The following is a 23,763-nucleotide window of genomic DNA, read 5'->3' as shown; positions in this document are numbered from 1 at the left end:
AAGGGGGAATGGGTTGGTTGGCTTGCATAGTTTCCTAAGTAACAGTTTCGCGGTCAGTCCAGTCCATAGGTGATGTGAGCAATCCGGTGTCATTGTTACGTTCGATTTCCTCAAATTTCGAGTCAATTGTGTGATTCTCCAGCCACTCGGCCACGGTGTGGAACCCTCAGCCGCCGTCAGCCCTGCTTAAGTATGCACCTATACTAAGTGTCCGCTTTCTTAATGTCAGGGAAGACCTATCACGAGTCAGACGGCAGGACGCGGTGGCTCCGCGGCTTTTTACGTCTGCTTCTTGCGTCTGCTTCTTGCAAATACGACATGACCCCTATCTGTCAGGCCAGAACTGTTGCACCTACGGCCACTCAATTGTAAATGCGTAGTTGTGGAGCACTAGGTCAATCGCTCCCGATTGACGTTGTTGCCCTCCACTCTTTTTGCAGGACTAGGTTGCGCCCTCTCTCATATATGTCTCCGTGAGACGTTGTGGAGGGAAGAAGAGTAGACACATGAGCAAGGCGGATGTGACGGCCGTTCTGCCGCCTCCGCCTCCGCCTCCGGCCCCGCGCCCGGTAAACAATGCCAATCATAGATATCACATTTCTTCTTCAGTTGACTATCTCGTCGCCCTCTACTTAGGTATTGGCTCCCCGTCCCGCTCGCTCACCGTCTGCTAACCCAAGCCTCTTCCAGGATGACGAACCTACGAGGAAAGGAGACTCTGCCTAAGGGAATCTCTCAGCGCAGTCAAATCACGCTCGGAGACAGTTGGGGCTTCTAAACGGCCAAAACCTTTACACTGCCCTGTCTGTACCATCAACGCCTAACCAGGCGCCTCGCCAACACAACAGAACACACAGCGGACCAGACTTGAACGACTCAACCACGGCTGCATTCCAAACCAGGAACATAGGCCGCAGCCGGTTTGAAACTCTGGTTGCGGTTGCGGGCCAGATGGTCTCACAAGCGCGCATCTCTCCGAGGAGACTCGTTTCCTCAACTCGAGCACGACGCCATGTGATTGGTCCCGGCAGAACGGTACCGGCGGTTATTGGCTCGCCAAGCGCTTCGCTAATCGGAGTCGACCCACCCACCAGTTGCGGTTGCCGCAAACCCTTTTGTTGGCGCATATCAGCGGCGTGAACGGCGCAACTCGGGCGGCACAGTTGAGCAAGCTGGGCAATAGAAACCCAGGGCCGGGACAGCGTTGTAATCGCAGGGGAGGAGCAAAAGTGGAAACGATGGCAATATCACTGGTGATGGTACTCTTCTTGGTCAACCTCAGAACGGGGGTGTTTTCGGCCCCCACTCCGCCTACGGCTCCGCAAGATCGGTTGACCGACTCGGTGTCACAGCATCACCCTACGATCTACTCCCGAGATGCACCTACTTATATAATGCAGGAGGCCAGCGCTATGCGTCTTTTTTGCGCCTGCTTCTTCAAACACAACATAGACTAATGGCGGGCTCGGGTAGATGTAAGCTGGTCGGATTCACAAGCTGAAACGAGGAGCGACCGCGGGTCTCGGAAATTTTGAAGCTCGCCAGCAGATGATCGCTTCGTTAGCTTTCGGTGAGGGGGTTATCGGGTTGAGAGCGGTGTGGGGCGGCAGTATCGAGCGGAGCTCCAGTTGCGCCAGATAGGTGTGGCCGCCGGGACAAATTGCGCTGTAGCAGTGAGCAATCCGGCTCATCTTTACTGGGCCACAAGCCTCGATACCAAAGCGCGTTGTTGTTACCACCGCTTCGTTTGTTGCCGCCGCTGTAGCAACGTTTCACCCACGCCTTTAACAAGAGTGCTACTGTACCCAAGCGGTAGATTATCGTCCACGCACTAGTCGAGGTCTCGGTCGACAAGCCAGACCCACGCTGTGTGAATCGGCAATTGTTAACTTGGAAGAGACGGTTAAGTGGCAGGTCAGGCAGCCCAATCCTTGCGCTTTCTCAACAGTTAGCACCGATCCCTATTCCCAACATGGGTGACCTCAACCCGACCGCGATTCGTGCTCTCGTCGAGACTCTTATTGGAGCACCCTGTCATTTTATTCTTAACACTGACAGCGCCCCCTTCCGCGGCGGAGAGTATACAATTTATGCTCTGGAGAACGAGGAAATGTCAAGACGCCCTTGCCTCCGCATCCCACACAATCGGACCGGCTGCCATACTGCCCTTGTCCTTGAACACGAAGCCAAGGTCCGTCGCGACATCGACGCTGCTCGAATCAATCTCTTCCAACCGCTTATTGCCTATGATCCTACCACAGAGAACACGATCAAAGCGCCGTATCTGGCTCTGGGTTGGGCGAATGGCAACCCTCTGAAGTGGTGTGATGCCTATCCGAGTAGAGACGATCGCAAGTCTGTTATCCAGGCGGTTGCTGATGCCAGTCTCGATCTGCTCCGTATTCAACAGCCTGGTATTGATGCCCCTCTACAAGCGTCCCTGAATTTGAGTTGACAGAGATATAGGGGAGACGGCCCTTAAATGGATCACATATAAGATTGACCGCAAGATCGCCCGTGCGAAGTCCAACGAGCTTCCGGGAGGCACCGTCACAGAATGCGAAGACCAGAAGCGGCTGATACCAAAATATTGGATGCCGGACCTTGACAATGCCCCGCATGTGCTCGTCCACGGTGACATCTCCGGCAACAATATCATAGTAGGCAACGCCCCTCTTGCTGTCCAGAGGTATTTCGGAAATCCTTGCCCGCCGGAGATGCGCAGTGTCACTGATATAAGTCATAGTATCATCGACTTAGGCTGGGCGGAAATGGTGCCTCTTCAGTTTGCGGCCGTATATCCGCGCTTTCTCATTCATGAGCCCGGGGAGGGAGCCCAAGGCTTCTCGGTTCGCAATAGCCGGCAAATGAAACAAGACCGAGTTTTCTACCTCGAATGCGTGAAGACAAGGGCTCAGCGGGAGGGTGGCATCGAGCTGGATTACTATCGCGCAATTTCTCGTGACGACGAACCTAGAAGGTATTGGTGGTTCGCTGCAGCGAGCCGCATCGACATTCACAGAGCTATGGCATTGTGTTCTTGGGCGCCCGCAATTGAGTAGCAAGAAGTAGCAGGAGTGGTTAGCATAGAAGATGGTTTGTATTGAATTACTGCTCGATTTGACATGGCATGAGCCTCCCTCAATCAACCATTTCATGCCCTTATCCCAAATCAAGATGACACAGTGTACCCGTGAGAGTAGGTGTGCTTTTCAGTCTTAAAACAATTGCACCTGCAGCCGCGTTTGATGAAGTCGTCGGTGTAGAACCAAGCGGCCTCGCGGGTGCCTGCGGAAGGGAGATAGTTGGCCTTTCGTACATGTTCAGCGCTTGAGCCCAGGGGGAGGGGAGATACAGTAGCCTACTTCTTGGGGAGTCAAGTTGACGTTGCTACGGCCAACAGTGAACTCGACCCGCCCTGGATACCCATCTCCGGGATAGGAGCAGAGGCCGAGGATTCCATCAGCCTTCTTGGAGAGCAGCATCTCGGAGAACTCGGCTAGCAATGCTTGCATGGACGGGGTTTCCCAATCAATCTTGCTCTGCGTGACCGAATACTCCAGCGGGACGAGTTGGCGACGCTCGGGGCTGAATCTCCAGGTAGATGCCTCTCCCAGCTCGAAGGTGACGGGATTGGATGTGCCTCTGACATCGGTGATACGCTCCCCGTCACAGACATCGAAGTGTTTGTGCAGTAGGGCGAGGCCGATGGTGCCTTGAACGTTGTGGCGGCGGAAAAGATCCTTTATGGCGCCGTTGGCGAGACGATTGCCGTCAAGATCATCGAAGATTGGGAGGACATCGCTGAAGTCCAGCAGCGAGTTGAACTCGCTGGTGGAGTAATCCGCGACGCCAATGATCATGATGGGAAGCTGCGAACTTGTGGGCTTGAATGGTATAGAAATCGCGTGAGGTTGAATTGAAATGTAACAGCTTGCTTGTATCTCAAGAAATGGAGGAGCTTGATACGCCCTTTATACCGAGGAGGGCCCTCAAAGGTCTTGTAAGTTGACCAACCATCTGGCCCCAGCTTTTGAGAATCGCGGCTGGGTGGCACGAGACCGCAGGGCTACAAAGCAGCCAATGCCGATGATGAGTGCATGCCAGCAGTGCCATGGCTGAAGAAGAAGGATGGCTAACTTCTTGTGTTGTTGCGCAGGAGTACAGTGCGATCGTTCACCCTGCTTGTGCTGTATGCCAGCGCAGCAGGTGGGACCCTACTCCCAGAGCCTCCAACCTGCAGGAGCTTGGATGTGATGGGATCGTGACGGCGCTGGATTTGGGTTGTGCGCCGACGAGGGACCTGCCAACGCGGCGACTGACACCCTCCTTACTCATTTGTGCTACCCATTTCATGCAGCTCCTCCCCTCCCGATGCTCACCGGTTTTGCCCTCTCTCTTCCCACCTGTGGGTCGGCAAGGGGAAGTGCTGCAATCAGGCCTGTACGAAGAACTGGAGCAGAGCGCATCTTTTGTTTCCGTTCACGCTCTACTTGCAGGACAATAATCAGGATGACTTGGTGCGTGAGGCGTGGCAGGCTGAACTGCCAGGAAGATGCTGGGAAGGGGAGAAGAGGCATCTTCATATACCTGATTCATCCCGAACACCCCTGGCCTCCAGCTAATACATCCCAGGACCGATAATGTCAAATTCTTGCGCGGCAGAGTGGCCCGTGCAGCTGAAAGCCAAGCGGAGACAAGATGCCGTTGCCAACGAGGGCGCCGGAGGTCGGCTCCATGGTGGCAGGAACCCCACTAAACTGACCCCAAAACCGGGATCAGTGGTGGCTCGGATGAAACGATATTGCATGGCCGAGAAGGTTTGGACAGATTGGTGCCGCGTGGGCGGTGCCACGGTGGGTCTGGTTTGGTTTCTCATTTATGACAACTGGCTCCGTCGAGTGCCATCGCTTGCCTGGGGCGGTACTAACGGTAGCTCTATGGCAGCGGCACAGGAATCACAGCTTCCAAACTGGAGCCAAGGAATCAATCAGCGCGGGGCAGCGGTTAGGAGCCGAGGCAGAAGAATATGCAGCATGTGTCCGCCACCACTGGATGAGGCTGCCTGCTGCCTGCCGTCTCGCGTTCCGCAGTGGGCATGGTGTGTTGGTCGGTTGTTGTCTGATGTGCATGCCGGGCCGTAACTCTGGCCACCCGGCCTCTTTGTGACCGGAGCTCAACGGCCAATCGTTAACCGAAGCAACGTGATAAGTCATAATCTCAACACGGATAGACAGCACTTTTTATGATAAAAGCGGCATGCCTGTGCGCCTCGTTGCTCCGGAGACGGCGGATATCCCACTCGGAAAAGGTAAGTAGGGCTCATCGTGGGCACCACACACAATCACGCCAACATAATCAGTGAGTCACCATTTCACAGTTATGACCGCTATGAAAGCGTGAGAATGGCGGTTCTGGTGAGCCTTGGCTTCTAGGGTGCAAGACAGAGAGGTGTGGGAGGAATGAGTACAAAAAAGCGATCCCCTTCCCGCTCCCTCAGGCTGGACAGGGAGCGAGTAAAGCCAGTCCTAATTCCTGGTCCTTCTCGGCTGTTTCGTCCATAACTATTCTTCCGTAGATTATTTCGCTTGGATCGATGTCTTGGAGACGGCAAACCGGACTTTTGGTAGATAGATCTTGTTTCAGCTTTTGTTCCGCCCCAATGCCTCCCCGCGTGGAGAAGGAGCCGTCCACCAGCTCCAAGGGCTCAAAGTCGGGCATGCGCGAGTCCAGCAAGGGGCGCTCGGGCAGGGGATCGTCAAGTAAAGGAATATTCAAGGAGTTTACGAGCAAGGGCCATCCGAGCTCAATGACGGTTCGACCCTGCAGGTGGGCATGATCAGTGGTGATACATGGTCGCAGGGCTGCCAGACCCTGCAGCCGTACTTTGGCCAAGGCTTTGGTGGTGAGATGGATGAACGGATGGAGCTGGGAGGGATGGATGAGGAGGAGGAGGGGGAGGAAGCGGAAGAGGGTGAGCGGCGGACTGTGTCGGAGGAGTTTGTCTATGATTCGAGTGAGTGAGATGGGCGGGGACGGACATCACATGTGTGGCCGCATATGTTGCTGTGTAGGGGCTGTTCCATTTCGGCTTGACTGCTCAGAATTTCTTCATTTTCCTGCTAGCTATTCTCCAGATTACGATCCCAAATCCTATCGACCAACCACTGCGTTGGGTACCGCCGTGGAGAAACGGACTCGGGCAGAAAGAGGTACCAGTCATCCCGATCTCTCGGTGTGAGATTATTGGTCATCTTGACGCACTCCCAGTACTCGGGATAGAAGCCACTAAACTCCCAGTCAAAGAAGGGCAACGACAGACCAGCGGCCGCCTTCGTCCTGGTTAACCATGATGTTGGCCGGCCGGATATCCCCGTGCGTGAAGACCACCTTTGCAGCCGCCGGCATCAGTTCACGTAAGAATTGAGTATATATGGGTGAGGCTGTCTTGGATCCTGCGAATATAAAGTTTTGGAACTCTTTGATGTCGAGGATGGGCTCCGAGCTGACGCGAATTGCTCTCCTCCCGTCTTTGCAGCCCTGCCCGCTGACTCCGCCGAGAGGGCTGTTTTCCGGTAGCGGGAAAGATCTCAATTTCTGGAGCAGGACATCCAGCTGGGAGCTTATTGACCGCTTCTCAGCATCACCGAGCTTAGGCCATGCTTTCTCCAGGTCTAGGCCGGGGATGTAGGTCGTGAAGAGCAGTCCGTATGTGCCAATCCGAACTACACCGTGTAATCTCGGAGCAGGGAAGTCGGGTAGGTGCTGCTGTAGGTATGCGAGAGTCGGGTATTCTGCCAGGATGTGTTGTTCGATAGTGGCCTTGGCTGCGATGCCATTGCTGACTCGAAAAGCCATGGATGACGCAGCCCAGGCACTCTTGTAGAGAACCTCGCTTTGATCTAGCAGATCTATCACGGCTTCCTAGAGGTTATCGTAGTCTCCAAGCAAAGCCTTGAGATCAGACGACAAGGGGTGGAGAATGGTTGAAGAGTCGGTGCTCCGGAGCTTGGACCGGATATCGTGACTGGGCGGACGATTAGGGCCTTTGCTTGGCCGCGTGTCTGATGTTGAAGATATCTTAGTCATCATCGGCGGTGCGAGTGTGACAGTCGAGACCTAGGGCGAGGATGAACGCCGAGATGATTAACATACCTGATGCCTTGAAAGACTCGAGCTTGTCAGCGTACCAGGGGGGCAGAAGAGCGCCAAGATCAGCCTCTGGGTCTCTGAGCAGTGCAGCTTCAAGCCCGCGCAGCACTTTGATGTTCCATCTTGCGGCGGCGGTCCGGCGGTTTGCCTTGCTCGCGCGGTTTGGCGCTCGTTGCAGACTGCCTGCGGGGCTCTTTGTGCGATCCACCTGCTCCATTTGATCCTCACCCATCCCTTAAATTTGATGCGGGCCGCGATGCCGATTATTCTTGGTGAATCTTGCCGCAAGATCAGAAAGTCGTTCAGCACTCTCCGATCTAAAGGAAAAGCGCTCGAAGTGGGGTTATGAGGCGCACCTGTCAGGGGATTCGGTACAGGACATTTTGGAGCACCAGAACCTCTGCAGGAACAAGCTCTCTTGTTCGGAACAAGACCTTCTGGGCTCCTGGCCATGACGCCAACGACCTTGCCGCAATCTCCGTGAGCGCCATCAGGAATGGACGGCATGGCGCTGGCGTGACCCCGGCATGAGGTGTCGGCGTCGCATGCCGTGCTAGGGGCTCCGACGCACATGCTGGGTGGCAGCGGCCAGTTCAACCAGTGAAGGCAGCCCAACACTGATTAGGTGATTTGTGCTGCTGTACCATTGTCGCAGCCCTCTCCCATCTCAGCCAATTCTCAGCCAATCGAAGAAAAGCTGCCCCACAGCCGCCAAGAGAGGATGCAGCACGTCTCACCAATGAACAACCTCTCTCGCGCCTTGTTCAAGGTGTGGATGATGGGCTGCACGCTGCTCAAGAGACGAACCCCACGTCCATGGCAGACCTGTGACCTTCTGATGCACACAATTGGTAGCTGACGGTGAAGTCGAGTTGTGCACTGTTGGCACACCCGTCATCACCGCCCTGGATGGTGATGGACTGGTGAAGACTGTCTTCAGAAGCTTCTTTCTCGAGCACGGCATGGAATCTAAGTTCGGATTGTCCATTCTCCACCGCCACTTTGATCTCTCTCCTGGAGAGATGCTTGTCGACTACGCCGGTACATCCGTCCCTTGGCCAGAGGGTTCTATCCGGGGGATGAAACGCCCACAGCCAGCTGTCTGGGCTTATTCTCCTACCGGCCAGTTCCGACCGACTGAATTCCGCTATTCGGAGGAGGATGAGCTCGTGATGGGGGGAATCCGAACTTCGCTTCATGGACAGCTTCAAGGACTTGATCCACCAGTACAACGCTGCTGGCCTCTTTGGGCTGTGTCGGTACCCCGGAGATGATTTCGATGGCTTGTGCGAGATCACACAAGGCAGGGCCAACATCAACCTCAAGCCAGCTGATATACGCTGCCTTTCTTTTACCTCCTGCTTCTAGCTTCCTGTTACTAACCTGCCTCAAATGCAGTGGCCGAAGGACTTGATCGCGCTCGACACCGCTTGGTTTTTCTCTGCACCACTCTGGACTCGGGGATGTCGATGCACTTGCAACTCAAATGGTGATAACCATCCTCATGGAACACGCGTCTATATGGTGAGCGGCTAGGTCGCTTCGTGGATGCGGGGAAAGATGGAGCGAGTAGGGACAACGTATATTAGTTTCGCAAGTAGTCTTGTCAACCGAGTAGGAAGTAACCCTCGCCAAATGCCCACGCTCTCTAGATGCCCTACATTCTTATGGAGAATTTCCATCCTTGCTTTGCCAGCCAGCGATGCATGCCCTTGCTCGTTATAGACTCCAGGAAGCATTGCTGAAAGTCGATACCCTCTGTCGACAGGGTGAGTGAAATTGGTTCCGCCAATGTCGAAGGCCCTGACAGAAGCGACGCGATGAATATCTTCCGGTCCTCCCGAAGAATCAAGGGTGGGGGAAGAATCGGCTGTTCCAGACAAAGAAAGCGAGGAAGCCTACACGCCATTTGGAGCGGGCATTTTGCAGCGAAACCCCAGTCGATGAAGCTTTTCATAGTCAGCAACACGATTTCAGAGTACCATCCGTTAAGGCCCACTTACCCAGTAATATTGTATTCCGAATCAACAATAATGTTCCGACACGATAAGTCGCCATGCTCTATAGCTTAAGGCGCGTCTTCAAGCTCGGGCCGAAGAATCGTGCTCAGCAGCTGTTTCTGGGTAATGCAGTCTTGGAACGTTATTTCAGGGGGAAAGCCGCGACGGACTCGACGAACTTTGTTGTCGATGATCCGTTCAAAGTATTGGGTGGCTGGCTCCCCTAGGAAAGTTAGCCTGATCTCTAGAGGGGAAATGGCTAATCCTACTCTCTTCGCGGGTACACTCAATAAGCGACATCATGATCCTGGCGGTTTGGCGAAGTATCTTGTCTCGAATGGGCCGCGCTGGTTGCTTCAGAGACCAAGAAAGGCTCTCGCCTGAAACCCAGCTCAGAGCGATAAATGGGTACCCGACCGTGTTTTCGAAAGTAAGGCTGGATCCTTGTAATCTAGGAGCCCATCGAAAGCCCTTCACCTCGAGCTCCTGAAGTATGAGGATCTCGCCTTGGAGAAGGCCGATGATGGCTTCACGTGGTGCGTTCTGTATATGCAGAGGGATGCGGATAGCCCAGCTTTCTTGATCTGGAAAGTCCACTTTGTAGATGCGACACTGACCGCCGTCGAAATATTTCTTGTTTAGAACTGGGATTTGAGTGTCTGACCGGAGAGCGGCGATCGCACACCACTCCACCGAGGACTCAACAAAAGAGCTTCTCCAGGATTTGGCTGTTGACGGGAGACAGTGGTTTGTGAGATGGGGTTAACTTTTTTATTAGGAGGAAAGATCAAAACCATTGCCGCAGTAATTAAATACTTCATAACTCCGTGCCAGTCGTAGCCCTTTGCTTCATGAATCCACGTTTCCTAAGCAATGTGTTAAGAGACAGTCAGCCGACTTTGGCGGTTTTCTCCGTACATGATTGATGTTAGGGGTGAGCGAAAAAGGGGTGTGAGGAGGAGGCTGGCGTTATCCAGCAACCTGATGGGCCCACCAAGTGCCCATCTAACAAGTTCCTGCAGTGTGACGGTTCCAGATTCGTTGTGCAGCTTGATTAGCACAACAGCGGGGCGCTCGTCAGATACCTCCAGCGAATGGAGATAAACCAGGAAGCACTTTGCTTTCGTTTGAGTCACCAAATACCTACTCTTCAAGCAATTTGGTGGCCAATCATACTACATGTCCTCAGGAATGCAACCGATGCAGAACACAGTTCCGGGCTTTTGGTGGCTTGAACTCTGATGTATACCTCTCTCGTGTGGAGAAGGTTGCCTGGACAAGTTTGGTCAACATTGCATAATTGCAGTGTGTGTTAGTATCCAGAGTTAATAAAGCTACGATTTTCATCTCTCCCACACCCCGACTCTGCTTCGTTTTCATCAATACTCCCCTGAAGAAGACCATCAATATTACGTGGTGGAGGCCAGCACTGCACCGCAGTGTCTGGGCCCGCATCCCGTCAGGGATGACGGCCCAGGGGCCACCACTTACGTCTATGAAGACCCCTTAGACTTGTTCCCAGGAGGACCTGAGCTGAATCAACTCATCATATCCTACTTTGTCATAGATCATGCCAGTGTTGATGAAGTGCCTACCTCAGCGTCAAGGCTGACGCCCTGAGGCCACCAGTTACGGGACCACGACGGAATCCCCGTAATAATCAAGGCTTCCCCGTCCTCAGCAAAACTCCTATCCTCAGCCCCCCCCCCCACCACAACACCCCCAGAAGCCTCTTATTCGCCATGGTGCCTTTATTCTCCGTGGTACCCTTATTCTAAGCGGGTATCAACAGCATACTTCCAGGCTTTGTCGCGTCATATTTCATCGTGATTCCTCTCATGTCTTCCGCCAGTTCCTTCCCAGTACTTATACTGTTATCCTCAACCCTATCCATGGCCGTCCTCAGCAGCCGCGCCACTGAAAGAAAGCTGTCATAGTCGAGTAACCAGACTTTCTTACGGTAAATCTCTACCACAAAAATAACAGGTAGCAGCATACCCAGAATGCCAATAAGCACACCAAGTGCTCTGTCCCATTTCACCTCGAGGGATACATTGAAAACTCGGTGTTCAGATGGACCGTTGTCTCGCGCCATCTTTGGTAGTTGCGTCTCTGCGCCAAGAATGACGAGTAGGGGAAGCCGTGCTGTGACGTGTGCCGCGTAGAGCTCGGTTTTGACGGATACGTCCTTTGCGGGAGTTAAATTGACGCGGTCCCATGAAGATTCAACAACGCTAAGGTAGAAGTATTCTAGGGGGTTGGCAGCGCCGGATATGGGAAATGTATGATAGCCGAGAGTACTATTGTTGGAATGGAAACCATCGATTAGATTTTCGAAGAAAGGGAAACGGAGAAGTAGGCTCTCGACGAAGGATGCGTTTTCGGCCGGCAAGTTTCGGAGTATGTCTGAGCCCCCAAGACCCGGCTGGTGGTTGTTCTTGTGTGCAAGACAGGTGGTGCATTCGATAAAGGTTGCATTGCGATCTTCATTGATTTCAATGTCAAATAGGTCTGTGACAGTTACATTGCGAGCTTTGTATCCCTCGTCAATGACTTGCGTGAAAAGGTCTGAAACGTAGCGAAATTAGTATTTGGTTGGTGGCAAACCGGTTCTCATGAGAGAGTAAGACAGTAAGGGAGCAAGCGAGAGAAAAAGAACTCCTCACATGTTGTGGCGCAATTCGATGACGGTTCCAACATCCCTGCCCGATTAATATTTGCCACCCATGTTGTTGTGCCATTTGGTGATACCGACGCAAAATCCTGTTTGCCGTCTATAAGACCATCCCAGTCCATGAGACGATATAAGACGTGCATCCATTCTGGACTTGAATCCTCAAGCACTCCTATCAAGTTTGCGGTATGTTATTAGCTACTGGCGCTTTTGCTTAACCCCCCCCCCCCTTTCTTCTTTTGGTTGGAGAATGGACTTGAACTTACTACTATCAGGTCTCACGATGCTCTTTCCTCGCTCATAGATTTTACCATTGACCACTGCCCTTCCCAAACAACGCGATGAACTATGCAAGACCGTCTCTTCTGAGGAGCTGACATTCGTGTCTTTATATTCGTTCAGGTGATAAGAGTACGTGATTGTGTAACCCTCAACTTTCCGGTCCAGCTCCTGCTTACGTATATCGATTTCGGTCCCGGGTGTCAATGCGTTCTTGTCGACATCCAACGGGACACGAGTGGCTAATAGTCCGATTGTCGCGTGCTCATTCATCCGATCTAACGAGGAAGCGTAAACCGTCATTAGCTCGACGTGTCGCGCTCCAGCTTTTAGAAGAGACATCAACACACCCAAGGCGCTTGCATAAATCATTGGTGAAAATACTAACCCACAAAATTGCTAATGTCCGCCCAATTGTCCCCTTTGAGCTCGGTCCTATTCACATTAACCCAGTTGCTTTCCCCCCAGTTCGTGACCATGAGAGGGTACTCCATGCCGTTGGCCTCATTGAGATCAAAGGTCAACCCAAATGCAGCAATGCTCAACCGGCCCGCAATGTTGAATAACAGGTATGCCAGTACTATGGATGTTGTTGTTGTCCATTTTAGTGATTTGCTGTGATGCCAGATCAGTCGCGATGCGCCTGTAGGGCTGGATATGCCCAGTATCAAGTCGACCTTTCAATGTGTCAGCTTGGCATCTGTTAACCACCAACCAGCTCAGACATCAGACGATCCTGTGTGTGAACATAAACTTACATCGAACGGTTCATAATACCTTGCCGCAAGCAAGGGCCAACGAATCGTAGCCCCCAAGAATCCAATCAGCGAGCCAACCGACAAACTCGCGAGCGCGGAGAGCAGAACAGTTAGCGTGTTGAACCAGCGTCGATCCCATGTAGAAAGATTCCCCTTATGTTGGAACCCGTAGAGAACCAGGACAAGGGAGCAGGTCCAGAGGAGCGTGATGGCATATCGCCAGCGGATTTCTTCCCACCAAGGGAGGCGATATAGACAGTATTTCATTGGACTTTGTTTGGCTTTGAGTACAATAAAGTAAGTTAGATCGTGTCGCGGAGGATAAGAGCAAACGCGTTGCTGGAGAATCTTTAGGATAATCGAAACGATAGAAAAGAAGCTGGATGAAACCAACTGTTGGAATTAGGGTCACCAGGTACTTAAACTGGCTATTTTTACGGTTACAAGGCCGCTCAGTGCGACTCAACAGCGCATTTTCCCGGGCCAGGAGGGAGGCAGGCAGGCAGGCAGGCAGGCAGGCAGGCAGGCAGACAGGCAAGCTGGCACGGCAGGCGGGCAGCAGCAGCTAACCGGGCAGGGGGATGGCAATTGTTGACGGCTTATCTCGGCAACCCTGGTGCAAGTTTAATGTGGCTGGGCGCCATCATGTTAATTAGGTAGTGATCCGTTCTCGCAATTCGTGCGAGCTTCCCTGCGTTCCATTTGGTTAAGCCCGCTTCCCTGCTTGAGAACCAAGCTGCTCCCTCGTCACGAATAATCTCTGGTCTACGGAATTTTACACGGATGGGCTGTAGCACAGCGCTGTCGAAGCGCACAATCACGGTGTTTTTGCTCCGACTATCCGAGATTTGTAGGCGTCAACTAAGGTAGGTATATACAATCGGTAGCGCTCAACTAGCGACTTTGCCCTTAGCACACTGGGGCAGCGACCCCTTGCACGTTGCACTGGGGTTATTAAGGCGCACTCAAGCAGATAATAGTAGGTAGTATTTCAGGCTGACCGAAATTGGGCGAATGGGATAGCGGAGTTTGTTTTCTGCCTCACACCACTTTTTTATGGAGCCCTCCCTCGCGCGTTCGGCTGTCGTGGGCAACGCCACCCAAGCCGGCAGTTTGTTACTCTCTTGTGATTGGCTATATCTCGATTTTAGTCACTCTTACAGTCAGTTGCGCGGCCGTACAATCATTTCAGCCTGGCAAGCGGGTGTTCGCGCGCTGTAAAATTTTGATGCGACTGATATTGATGGGCCGGGTCCATGTGGTTCAATAAATTATCTATCAATCCAATGAGAGGATATAGTTGATTTATTAGCGTGGGGTTCATCCGGGATGGCTTCTCCGGAGTAACACGACGACTAGGCAGACATCTGCTAAGTTAAGGAGGCACAATTTCATATCCCACAATAAATTACAAAGCCTGCTATGCAAGTCCCGCGAAGGACACTACTAGGTGGTGTGTAAGGCGTCTTAGAACTGTATACATAGCCATCATCTGTCGGTCAGTTCGTTTTAGACGTCGGATGAGTTGGCTATGGAATACCTCGATTCTGAAATTGTCTTCCACTTCCAACCATCAGCTCCGCGAAACGGACCGATCATATCCTGCTGTTGGTGGAGTGTGGCGCGGGACCTAAACCGCTCTATCATAAATACTACTAAGACTATAGGAGCAATAACGCGTGTGAGCTACACATAATTAGCTAATATCGAGCCATCTACTATGCAGCCGTGTGCCACCAAAGACCGGGTGAACCTTCAGCACAACATCGGTCGTCGTTGACAATGCAGTATACGGTCCTATGTTGGGGGGAGGCTCCGTGCCTGTCTCGGCGGTAAAGATGAAGACTTCGGAGCCTTAGTCAGCCACTAGGGCTGCAAGGACAGGCGCTTCACGGTGTTATTCCAACACAATAGGCTGATGTGAACGCTGAGGCCCTGAGCCTCTCGAGGAAAACGTCAACGTCGGATGTCACAGTCATGTCGGCGCTGGAGACGGGGCCCGGGCGCTAGTTGAAAGGCAGAAGGACGTAAGAGGTCGGGTCGGGCCCCGTAGCGCGCACTTAGAGTACGATGTCGCGCACTACGCCTTGACCTGCTCCAAAACACTGCTCACGCTCACACGCATGCTGATGATTAATACTAAGGGTGTAGGGTCAAGGCGGAGTAATAATCAAAGCTGACCGTCCGTTAGCTTGGGCTGCGGATACATGACGCCGTCGATGGTGAAGGTCGGCCAGTCTTGGAGCAGGTCATGCAGGTCATGCAGGTCCTGCTTGGTGTGTTGTATGGCGAGCCTTGCCGCGGCGCGGTGGTGGAACCAATGCGCGGAGTAGGTCTGCGGCGCCGAGTCCTTGTTGATGCTCGCGATGCCCACCGTCCCGTTGTTGCTCAGGCCGCATTGAGAGCATTTTCCGCTAGGTTTGACGTTGCGGGGGTCGCCGCGGACAAAGAGTACCCTGTGCTCATCCCCTCCACGTCGGTAGTGTTACCGCTGCACGCGTGATCGCCGCAAATCGCTGATGATGGTCCTGCCCATCTCGACCCGGTTGGAGTGTGCATAGAAGTCTTGCAGCGTATGGAGCTGGCGCCCTAGCCATACCCTGGCTTTTTCTACCTCAGGCTCGCGAAAGTAACATGTGGTTTGTGGGCACTGGGCCCTCTGGCTGCGCAACTTCATCAGATGGTCATGTCCCTTTTTAAACCTAGTACTCCTTGTCAAAATGAGCAGACCCGTAATCTTTCTCGTTGAACTTGCTTCGGGGCCTGTCGACGCCGTCATTTGCTGCGTGATGGTGTCCCGATCCCTCTTGATGCCCCGGGACAATCTGGGGAAGCCGGGCTCCAAAACAGATGAAGAGTTCGGGCCGTAGTGGTCTTCAAGAAGGTTCAGGGTTACTTGCTCGGTCTGGTCAGCATGAGTTATGGTGCGGGGAGCCAGAAGATTGAGCCCCGGTGGCACCTGGTGAGGCACCTAGCTGTGTGAGCCAACCCCTAGGAGGAAGGCCAATAATTGGGTGGCCAGAACGGCCAAACTGTGAGGCTAATGAATCCTTCATGGCAAGTGGTATGGAAATAAATGAGAACAAAGGAGCGCATGGACGGGGGGCGACCGTCCATAGTTGGGTGAAGCCGTCGGTTGGTAAGAGGGTTCCCATCCTCCAGAGCGGGATTCCAATGCAGTTCAACGACGGGCGCATGGTTGACGACTGATGAGTTTAGGAGGTACTAGCAAGGTAAGGAAGACGTCTACACGCCTCGGATATAACAATTCAGAGCTTACCTGAGCGCTCTCGTCCCAGTGGACATGACCAGGATGAGCATCTGGGAACCACAATGATGGAAGTATAACTAATGGTGCCTTGCTTGCGGCTGAGCCCGAAGTGTACTGTTTGCTCCACGTTGCCTCATATGGGATAATGGGGAGGATTGAAAGTGAGCGGAACCAGGCGGTCCTCAGCCACATGTAGGCTAACCACATGGCACGGCTTGTCCAGCGCCTCAAAATGTGGCGCTTCCCCTCCTAGGTGAGCGGCCGCCGCCCCAGGATATATAGACTTCGAGGCCAGTTGGGGAATTGAATTGTTCATGTCCTTAGAGTGGGAAGACAGCAGTTCAAGGAGCGACAGTTGAGATCTATCATTGACAACAGGGGAAAATCCCGACGGCACTTTACATCTAGCTCTGATTACTCCCCCCGAATTCTTCCAAGTTCCAACAAAGTGCCAAGCCTCCCTACACACCAAGTCCATCCTCCAAAGTCTAGTCTCTGGTTGTCATGCCGTGCGCTCCCCAGACGGGATTAGGTAGCCGAGGTGTGCCGCAGCGTTGAATCCTGGCCCGAGGCGTGCTACTCGTATCCAGAGGTGAAGGTCGGGGAGGCGCTGTGACGAACTCATTTGCTATTACTTCCGTCGCCCTTAGTTGCGTTCTCGCCGGCCTTTCCATCACCGGCCTTCGCGCAACTTCCGCCCTGGTACGCGGCTGAAAGGGCGCAGTTTGGATTCATGCAATCCACACCCCCGTGGACTGTTCGCGTGACAACGACACCCTTCGACGGCGTTCCGATCATTCCCGTCATTTTCCACGTCGCTTTGATACACCTGCGGCGGTCCTCGTTAGCACGAGTGCTCCGGTAGCTTCAAGTTCCCCAGCGGGAAGGAACAGAAGAGGTTGCAAACGATTGGGGGAGGGCTGCCTTACATTGTGGCTTTGCAGCGGGGATATCCACAACAGAGTCAGACAACTGAGGCTCGGTTCGGAAGCGAACTGTGGTGGACTTTCTTGAAGGAAGACGGAAGGTTTTCTGTTGATTCAGTCGACGTGATGTCTGCGATGGATGAAGGTTGGACTTTGGGGTCAATTCTCCTGGAGCCCTGCCTCTACTCTATATACAGGGCGTACGGGGAGGAGCTTAGACAGGCACCCGAGACGTCAGCCGCAGCCAACTTCGCATCTCCACAGCAGCATGCGTCTTGCGAGCGGTAGCCAGACGACCAGGGCCGGGGCGGGGAATCACCCCGCCACGCTGTGACGTGGGACGACTTGTCGTATACTCAGCCGTCCGTTTGACGGCGGGGCTGATCCATCCCCCCTTCCCCCCCTCACCTGCCAACACCATCGGAACATGAACTGGGTTACCGCTGGCTTCCACCGCTCTTGACTCCACCGGGTGCCGGGTAGCAGCCCCAAAAAGTAAGACATATGCCGGCAGCCACGCAGGGTGAGCTGAGGTTTGAGCCTGCGTTTGGGCGCTTTGATGTGTGATCGGGCGGTTGACCGGAGCTTGGCCGCTCGCCGGTGGCTTGCTCATGGCCCTCGGTTTGTGCCTGTTGACAAGCGTCGTCATCCATGCAAGTTCCCAGACCCCAGCCATAAATTCGAGGCGCAGGACCAAAGGCCAATCCGGTTGTCATGTGCAGGGTGGCGGGTAGTCCACATCCAATCCCACTTCAGAGACGAGAGAGGAGAAGCCGGTTGTCATCCTCTCGTCCTGGCTATTACTGCAGTTACCCTTGGTGAGGCGTTTTGCATCTGGTGTTCAGAAGAAGTCCACGGCTCTATTCCGGAACCGAAAATGAGCTGTCACATTGGTTTGGCTCCTTTTCCAGAAATGGCCGCGAATGATCCCTCTCCTGCCGTACAGCACTACCCTACGTCAAAGACCATGGTCTCCATCTGCCCCGTCGGAGGCCGACAAGCAGAAAGTAATCCCAGACGGTGTACTACAAAGACGAGGCCGTTTGCTCCAGCCGCGTTTGCAGTGGCAAATTCAGGGACAAAGAAAGAATGCGACGGCGGCATCTCCGCGGGAAACTAAACAGAAAGTAATTCCAGACGGTGTACTACAAAGACGAGGCCGTTTACTCCAGCCGCGTTCGCAGTGGCAAATTCAGGGCCAAAGAAAGAATGTGACGGCGGCATCTCCGCGGGAAACCAAACGGCTAGCCAGCGCGTTATTGGGGCGAATCGAGGTTCTAAAGCGGCAGTCGCAATCAAACGTGTAATGTGATGAGCAGAATGAGCAGGCGACTCACCATCTCCAGTGTCTCTCGGCTCTTGCGGCACGGGAGGATGGGCGTTTGACTGACCCCAAGCGTCTCTCCTATATTCGGTGAGCTGCTTTTCGGCGGAGCACAGGCTTAATAAAGGATCAACCTCGTCCTGCCCACCGACAGATCTCTCAAGAAAGCCCCGATTGCACAAACCTAAGTGGGCTCAAGCTCCTCTCTTTTTTGTTTTATTTGGTTTCCCTCTTGTCTAATCCAGAATCAAGTTCGCAGCCCGACTGCAAGCCCTGAAGTCGTCAACAAAACAAACCATGGCGCAGTCAAAGATGGTCGACGTCAGTAAACTTCAGTTTGGACATTCCCGGTCGCTACAGTACAAGTGGGATACTGTGACTGGGGCCAGGAACGTGCAGTGGTACGATCGTGTGTTTTTCTTCTCGTTCGATGATGATGACCGTTTGGAACTCGGCTACGTTGCCTTTCCCAAGGGCTTCCCCAAAGGCTTTCTCGACAGGCTTTCAGACGGGCCTATCACCTTGGACAAGCTCGAGGGAGTTATCACCGTAGAGCAGATCACCGCAGCTGTCCAGAGCATCCCGGATGAGACCATCTATATCAGACTCCCCCTCGAGTGGCCAGTTACCGTCGCTGGCGAGCCCACCTCTACCGACGGTCTACACCTCAAGCGGATCAATCTCTTCAAGTGCGTTGATTTCCTGGATGGAAATCCGTCGGGTCACGACGGCACTGTCACTACACTTCGCGATGAAGTCGAGGTCTTACAGCTCATCTCCCAGCACCCGCCGCACCCAAACATCGTCCAGTACCACGGATGCCGCGTCCGTAGGGGCTTCGTCACGGCGATTGTGATGGGCCGCGTCGACGGAGAGACCCTGTGGACATATGCCCTTGCGGGCGGGAAGGTTGACAAGGCACCGTTCATGGCTGCATTGCGGTCGGCCATCGCCCATCTACATTCGGTGGTTGGCGTTGCGCACAACGACCTAAACCCGAACAACATCATGGTTGGCAAGGACGGGATGCCCGTTCTCATCGATTTCGGGTCGGCCCGCCCGCTGGGCAGCAAGATGGGGTTCTCTCTGGGCACTGATTACTGGGAGGAAGACTCGGATGGTGATCGAAATCCCTATAGCCACTCCAAAGGTATGCCCAAGCTGTGCCGCCGGCCGTGGTGGCTGCCCCTCTGAACGTGACGCGAACCATGGACTAATCAACATCGGTTCCCAGCCTCGCACGATCTGACCGCCTTGGACAAGATCTCGGATTGGTTGGATGACCCCGTCATCCCACCCTGCGACGAAAATTTGGAGTACGCGATGCAATATGTGGAGGAGGCGACGGGAAAGAAGGAGGAGAACTGAGCGGGCGGTGCCGCGGGTGCAGAAATGGGCTTGGTTTCGGACGGGACCATAGGATAAAGTAGCTATAAATTAGTTGCCAGATTGCGATGCGTCTTTCCCCGTTCGTTGGAAGGAGAGAACGATTGCGCCGCGCCCCGTTTACAAGCAGGATTCCCCATTTGCGTGGTGAGATGCCGTGGGCGTTGCCAACTTACCTCTGCCGTCCTGTCCACGAACTGAGTCTAATTACAGTCAGGGGTCAAAAGTCTGGGGCCACCCCACCCAATTTATCGCGTCGCGCGTCGCGTACGTCCACCTTCCCCATCTTCCAACCACTACCATTCGCCCAAATGAAGCTCGATTTAGCTGATTTCGCTACCAAATTGAAGGGCAATCGCAGCTCTAACGAGGAGTTAAGTCCATTTTTACGTATAGCCATCTGCACACTTGTAGCTACTGGTAGAAGCGAGCGGGCCGTTGCCGATCTCTTTGGCGTATCGCGACATGCAGTCTCCAAAACCCTCGACCTCTAGAATTCTTACCAGTCCTTCGAATCTCGACCTCGTAGCGGCCGTCCTCAAGCGCTTACACGAAAGGAGAAGCGGTATATTATTTTACTCGTTAAGAAGAGCCGAGATCTAGCAAAGAAAGCGCTTGTCAATGCGATAGGGAAGTCTGTCTCCCTATCTACGATTCGACGATGCCTCCGTGTATATAATATACGTAAATGGCGTACGCAAAAGAGGATACCGCTATCTGCCGAAGTAGCGAGGGATAGATATAACTTTGTATGCGACTGGCTAGAGAAAATTGATGAGCTTTTGCGGGTAAGTATCTTAAAAGTTAGAGGGTATAGCTTTAACTTACTAATAGATCTAGACTATATTCTCTGACGAATATTCCTGCTAGAATAATACCTCGAATCCGACTGCCTGGGTATTCCGTTTTCCTTTTAAGAAGTTCGATAAGCGATTTGTTAACCTTAAGAACTATGTGAAGGCGAATATTACTATAATAGTCTGGGGAATAATCTGGGTAGGAGGGCGGAGCGAGTTGATCGTGATGGAGAGAGATGAAGATGCTCTACGTAAGGGATATACAGCTAAATCGTATATCAAAGCTCTGGAGGAGGGTCTTCTTCCTTTCTACGATGATATACGGTATTTCCAATAAGATAACGCAAAAATTCATACGGCATAGTTGACGGAAGAGTGGCTCTAAGCGCGGGGAATCTCCTGGATCGAATGGCCCGCCTATAGTCCGGATTTGAACCCTATCGAGTACGTCTGGGTGGCTCTAAAAAGGAAGCTTCGTCAAATGTTCCCTGATCTTTGGGCTCTTAAGAAGAACAAGCTTGATATCGAAGAGTTTACTAAGTGCTTGCGGGCGGCGTAGTGGGCTATCGAATAGAGATATATTGACAAGCTAATTCAGGGGATGCCACGCCGCTTAGCTGCAGTTAAAAAAGCTAGAGGTTGGTATACAAAATATTGAAGCTCAGAGATATAGCTGCTAGCAAATATCATTAGTTTTGCACTACGATTAGCCGTTGTTGAGATATCCTTTGTTAAAGTAGGGTGGTTAAAATGTGGGTGGCTGGTCAAATGCGGGGTGGCCCTAGACTTTTGACCCCTCACTGTAGTAGGTACAGTAGGCTTTCCGAAAGGCACAGCCCCGGTTGCCGTGCGTCCTAGAGCAATCCGGCTCTACCCCGGCCTTCTCGCCACAACTGTCTGCAACCGGAAGCATGTTGTTATAACACCCCAAAATCAACGGCCGCTCATTCTCATGGCCACGTGATCCCTGGTCACCTTTGGTCAGTCCAGATCAGCCCCGGCTCAGCTTCGGCTAATATCTACTCGTTGAAACACCTATAGCACACAGCACTGCCTTGCTAGAAGGTGCAATTTTTACCGAAGAGCCCAAAAACGGTCCCTCTGTATGCAGGGCGGTGCCTCAGGAACTCCTGTGAAGGAATGGGGCCTCTAACAAGTTCACCCCGACGCCCACGTCACCACCTTTACCACCGACGGCAGTCTTCTAGATACCTATGCGCATTAAGCCGACTCGGAGGGGCGCTATCACCAACATCGCGTCGCATCTGCCGATCTGGAATCGTATGAGGGCTTCAAAGACGGCTACCGAATGATGAGGAACGCCCAGGATTGCGCGAGAGAAGCATCGTATAAGCTCAGAGGCCGGCTTCGACCCATCATCGGAACTAGCAAGGCATCGCTGCCGAACGAGGATATGCCCAAGCCCCTGCCGCTGCAACCGTGGCGCTGCTTACCGCTTGTCTCGGCGGAGCTTGTCTTTGGCCCGGTCTTTTCCTCGCCGGGGGCATTAGTTGCTACTTGTCCCGGCAACTCGCAGGCTCCAGACGATAGCTTGGTTGCAAAGAGTCTTGGTCCAGTGTTGACAGCACGTTGGGCTCGCCGGGCGGCGGGTTGGGAAGCGGTCACAACGGTCAAAGGAGGGGTGCTACCTACCTTCCTGTACTCCGCACGCCTCGGAAGCGTGATGGCCCGGGGAGACCAGGGTGAAGACCGACAGCAAAGTGGTGGGGACCCGGGCACTGCACCTCTTGGACACCCTTGAAGGGACCCTGCAAAAGCGTGCCCTAGCCACCTTCCTTCCCGACATGGAAAACCACTCTTAACACAGCACTCACGCACACAAACATAGATAGAGGGACTGTTTGCCAAGCAGGGCTATGCCATCATAAGATTGCGATACAGTCCGGCAAAAAAAGGTTCAAATTCGGACATGTCACATCACTCTTTATTTTCCCCTTTTCGGTTAATCGTCCTAGGACCCAAACAGGCCCAAATTATAGCCTTGGCAAAAGTACACCTACATATCACATACACACATCTAGCTAGATTCTTAGAAGTAGTGTATTTTAAACATTCCATTAAACAGCCTAAATCTGGGGCAAATAGGTCCCTGAATTTGGGCTTAGAATATACTAGTACATACCCTGGGATAGTATACAGTATCCCAGCTCAAAATTTAGGATGGTGTACAATATCCCAGCTTAGTATTTAGGATAGTAGATGGAGTAAACATAGTTGTCGCCGAGGGCGCCTTCGAACCCTTGTCCTTGATTGTGAGGCTGTGGAAGGCTTGTAATAATTTGTCCCGTGTTCTAACTGCGACGGGCTTTTGAGCCGCCCACATCGTCGTCATCGACATCGCTACCATGGTTACTGCAGGAAGTATTATCAACAGCTCTGCCCTCCTCCTTTTCCTTACTAGCTTCCTTAGTAGTGATTTCCTCCTTCGCCTCCTCCTTGCCCTTAGCCGGGGTTTCCCCTTTCGTCTCCCCCTTAGCCAACATAGAGCTTTGTCCAGCAATGGTGACGGCCTGTCCGGCAGTGATGGCACGCTGCTTAGCGGCCACAGCTTCATCGTAGCCATGCTCATCCGTGTCTTCGTAGTCGTAATAGGTCGGTGACATCGGCTGCTCCACAGAGAGCCGCAACCCGCAGGAGATCCCAGCTAGGTAGCGTAGAATTACGGACGATTTGCAAAAAAAATTGCGAATCTCCGAGATAGGTGCGATTATAAACGCGGCGAATACTGTCGCATTTAATGCCGTGCTATAATGCTGGGAAAACGCTCGAAACTCGTCGAAGAGGGCACGCTGCGTTTTAATCTCGGTGATATAGGTTTGGATAGGCTCTTGGGGTGGGGGAGCGTCGTTGACGAAATGAGGTAAGGCGTTGGTGGAATTGGCCCTAGCAGCAGCAGCGAGGACTTTATCGGCCCCCTCTACTCCCAGAATTTCCTGCAGTTGATCCATAATTGCAGATGCAAAAAAGGAAAAAGATGTGCGATTCAAGAAAGGCAGGGTGGCCAACACGTAGGGCGCACATGCCGCAGGGTAGATTGCCAAAGCTGTTGCCTATCACCACCATTCCTTCAATTTTGCTCATAAATCATCTCTGTCCGCTCAAAAGGGTCCAAAACTGGTCGCTCTGGGAACAAGAAACCGCCCCCTTTGAACAACAACGAAGACAAGAAGATGTC

At 53.0% G+C, this 23,763-nt stretch overlaps 5 protein-coding genes across 5 annotated transcripts; 1 reads left to right on the top strand and 4 right to left on the bottom strand.

Moving 5' to 3' along the window:
- Nucleotides 1-3,172: 3,172 nt before the first annotated feature.
- Nucleotides 3,173-3,863, bottom strand: MFIFM68171_02307 (uncharacterized protein; the record flags this gene model as incomplete). Its single annotated transcript, XM_071057729.1, has 2 exons — nucleotides 3,173-3,310; nucleotides 3,366-3,863. 2 exons carry the CDS (start codon nucleotides 3,861-3,863, stop codon nucleotides 3,173-3,175), a joined length of 636 nt encoding a protein of 211 aa, XP_070913830.1.
- Nucleotides 3,864-6,122: 2,259 nt separating this feature from the next.
- MFIFM68171_02306 (uncharacterized protein) lies at nucleotides 6,123-6,858 on the bottom strand (the record flags this gene model as incomplete). Its single annotated transcript, XM_071057728.1, has 2 exons — nucleotides 6,123-6,332; nucleotides 6,391-6,858. 2 exons carry the CDS (start codon nucleotides 6,856-6,858, stop codon nucleotides 6,123-6,125), a joined length of 678 nt encoding a protein of 225 aa, XP_070913829.1.
- Nucleotides 6,859-6,924: 66 nt separating this feature from the next.
- On the bottom strand, nucleotides 6,925-7,369 carry MFIFM68171_02305 (uncharacterized protein; the record flags this gene model as incomplete). The annotated part of the gene is made up of 2 exons (XM_071057727.1): nucleotides 6,925-7,064; nucleotides 7,156-7,369. 2 exons carry the CDS (start codon nucleotides 7,367-7,369, stop codon nucleotides 6,925-6,927), a joined length of 354 nt encoding a protein of 117 aa, XP_070913828.1.
- Nucleotides 7,370-18,696: 11,327 nt separating this feature from the next.
- MFIFM68171_02304 (Serine/threonine protein kinase) lies at nucleotides 18,697-19,752 on the top strand (the record flags this gene model as incomplete). Its single annotated transcript, XM_071057726.1, has 2 exons — nucleotides 18,697-19,534; nucleotides 19,619-19,752. The coding sequence occupies 2 exons, from the start codon at nucleotides 18,697-18,699 to the stop codon at nucleotides 19,750-19,752; spliced, it is 972 nt and encodes a 323-aa protein (XP_070913827.1).
- A 3,127-nt stretch (nucleotides 19,753-22,879) lies between these two features.
- On the bottom strand, nucleotides 22,880-23,191 carry MFIFM68171_02303 (uncharacterized protein; the record flags this gene model as incomplete). The annotated part of the gene is made up of 1 exon (XM_071057725.1): nucleotides 22,880-23,191. The coding sequence occupies one exon, from the start codon at nucleotides 23,189-23,191 to the stop codon at nucleotides 22,880-22,882; it is 312 nt and encodes a 103-aa protein (XP_070913826.1).
- Between the last annotated feature and the right edge of the window lie 572 nt (nucleotides 23,192-23,763).

Source organism: Madurella fahalii, assembly GCF_045866475.1.
Source record: "Madurella fahalii IFM 68171 DNA, scaffold_1, whole genome shotgun sequence".
Lineage (NCBI taxonomy): Eukaryota > Fungi > Ascomycota > Sordariomycetes > Sordariales > Madurella > Madurella fahalii.
The sequence above is the reverse complement of the archived record's forward strand: the minus strand, read 5'-3'. Positions and strand labels throughout refer to the sequence as shown.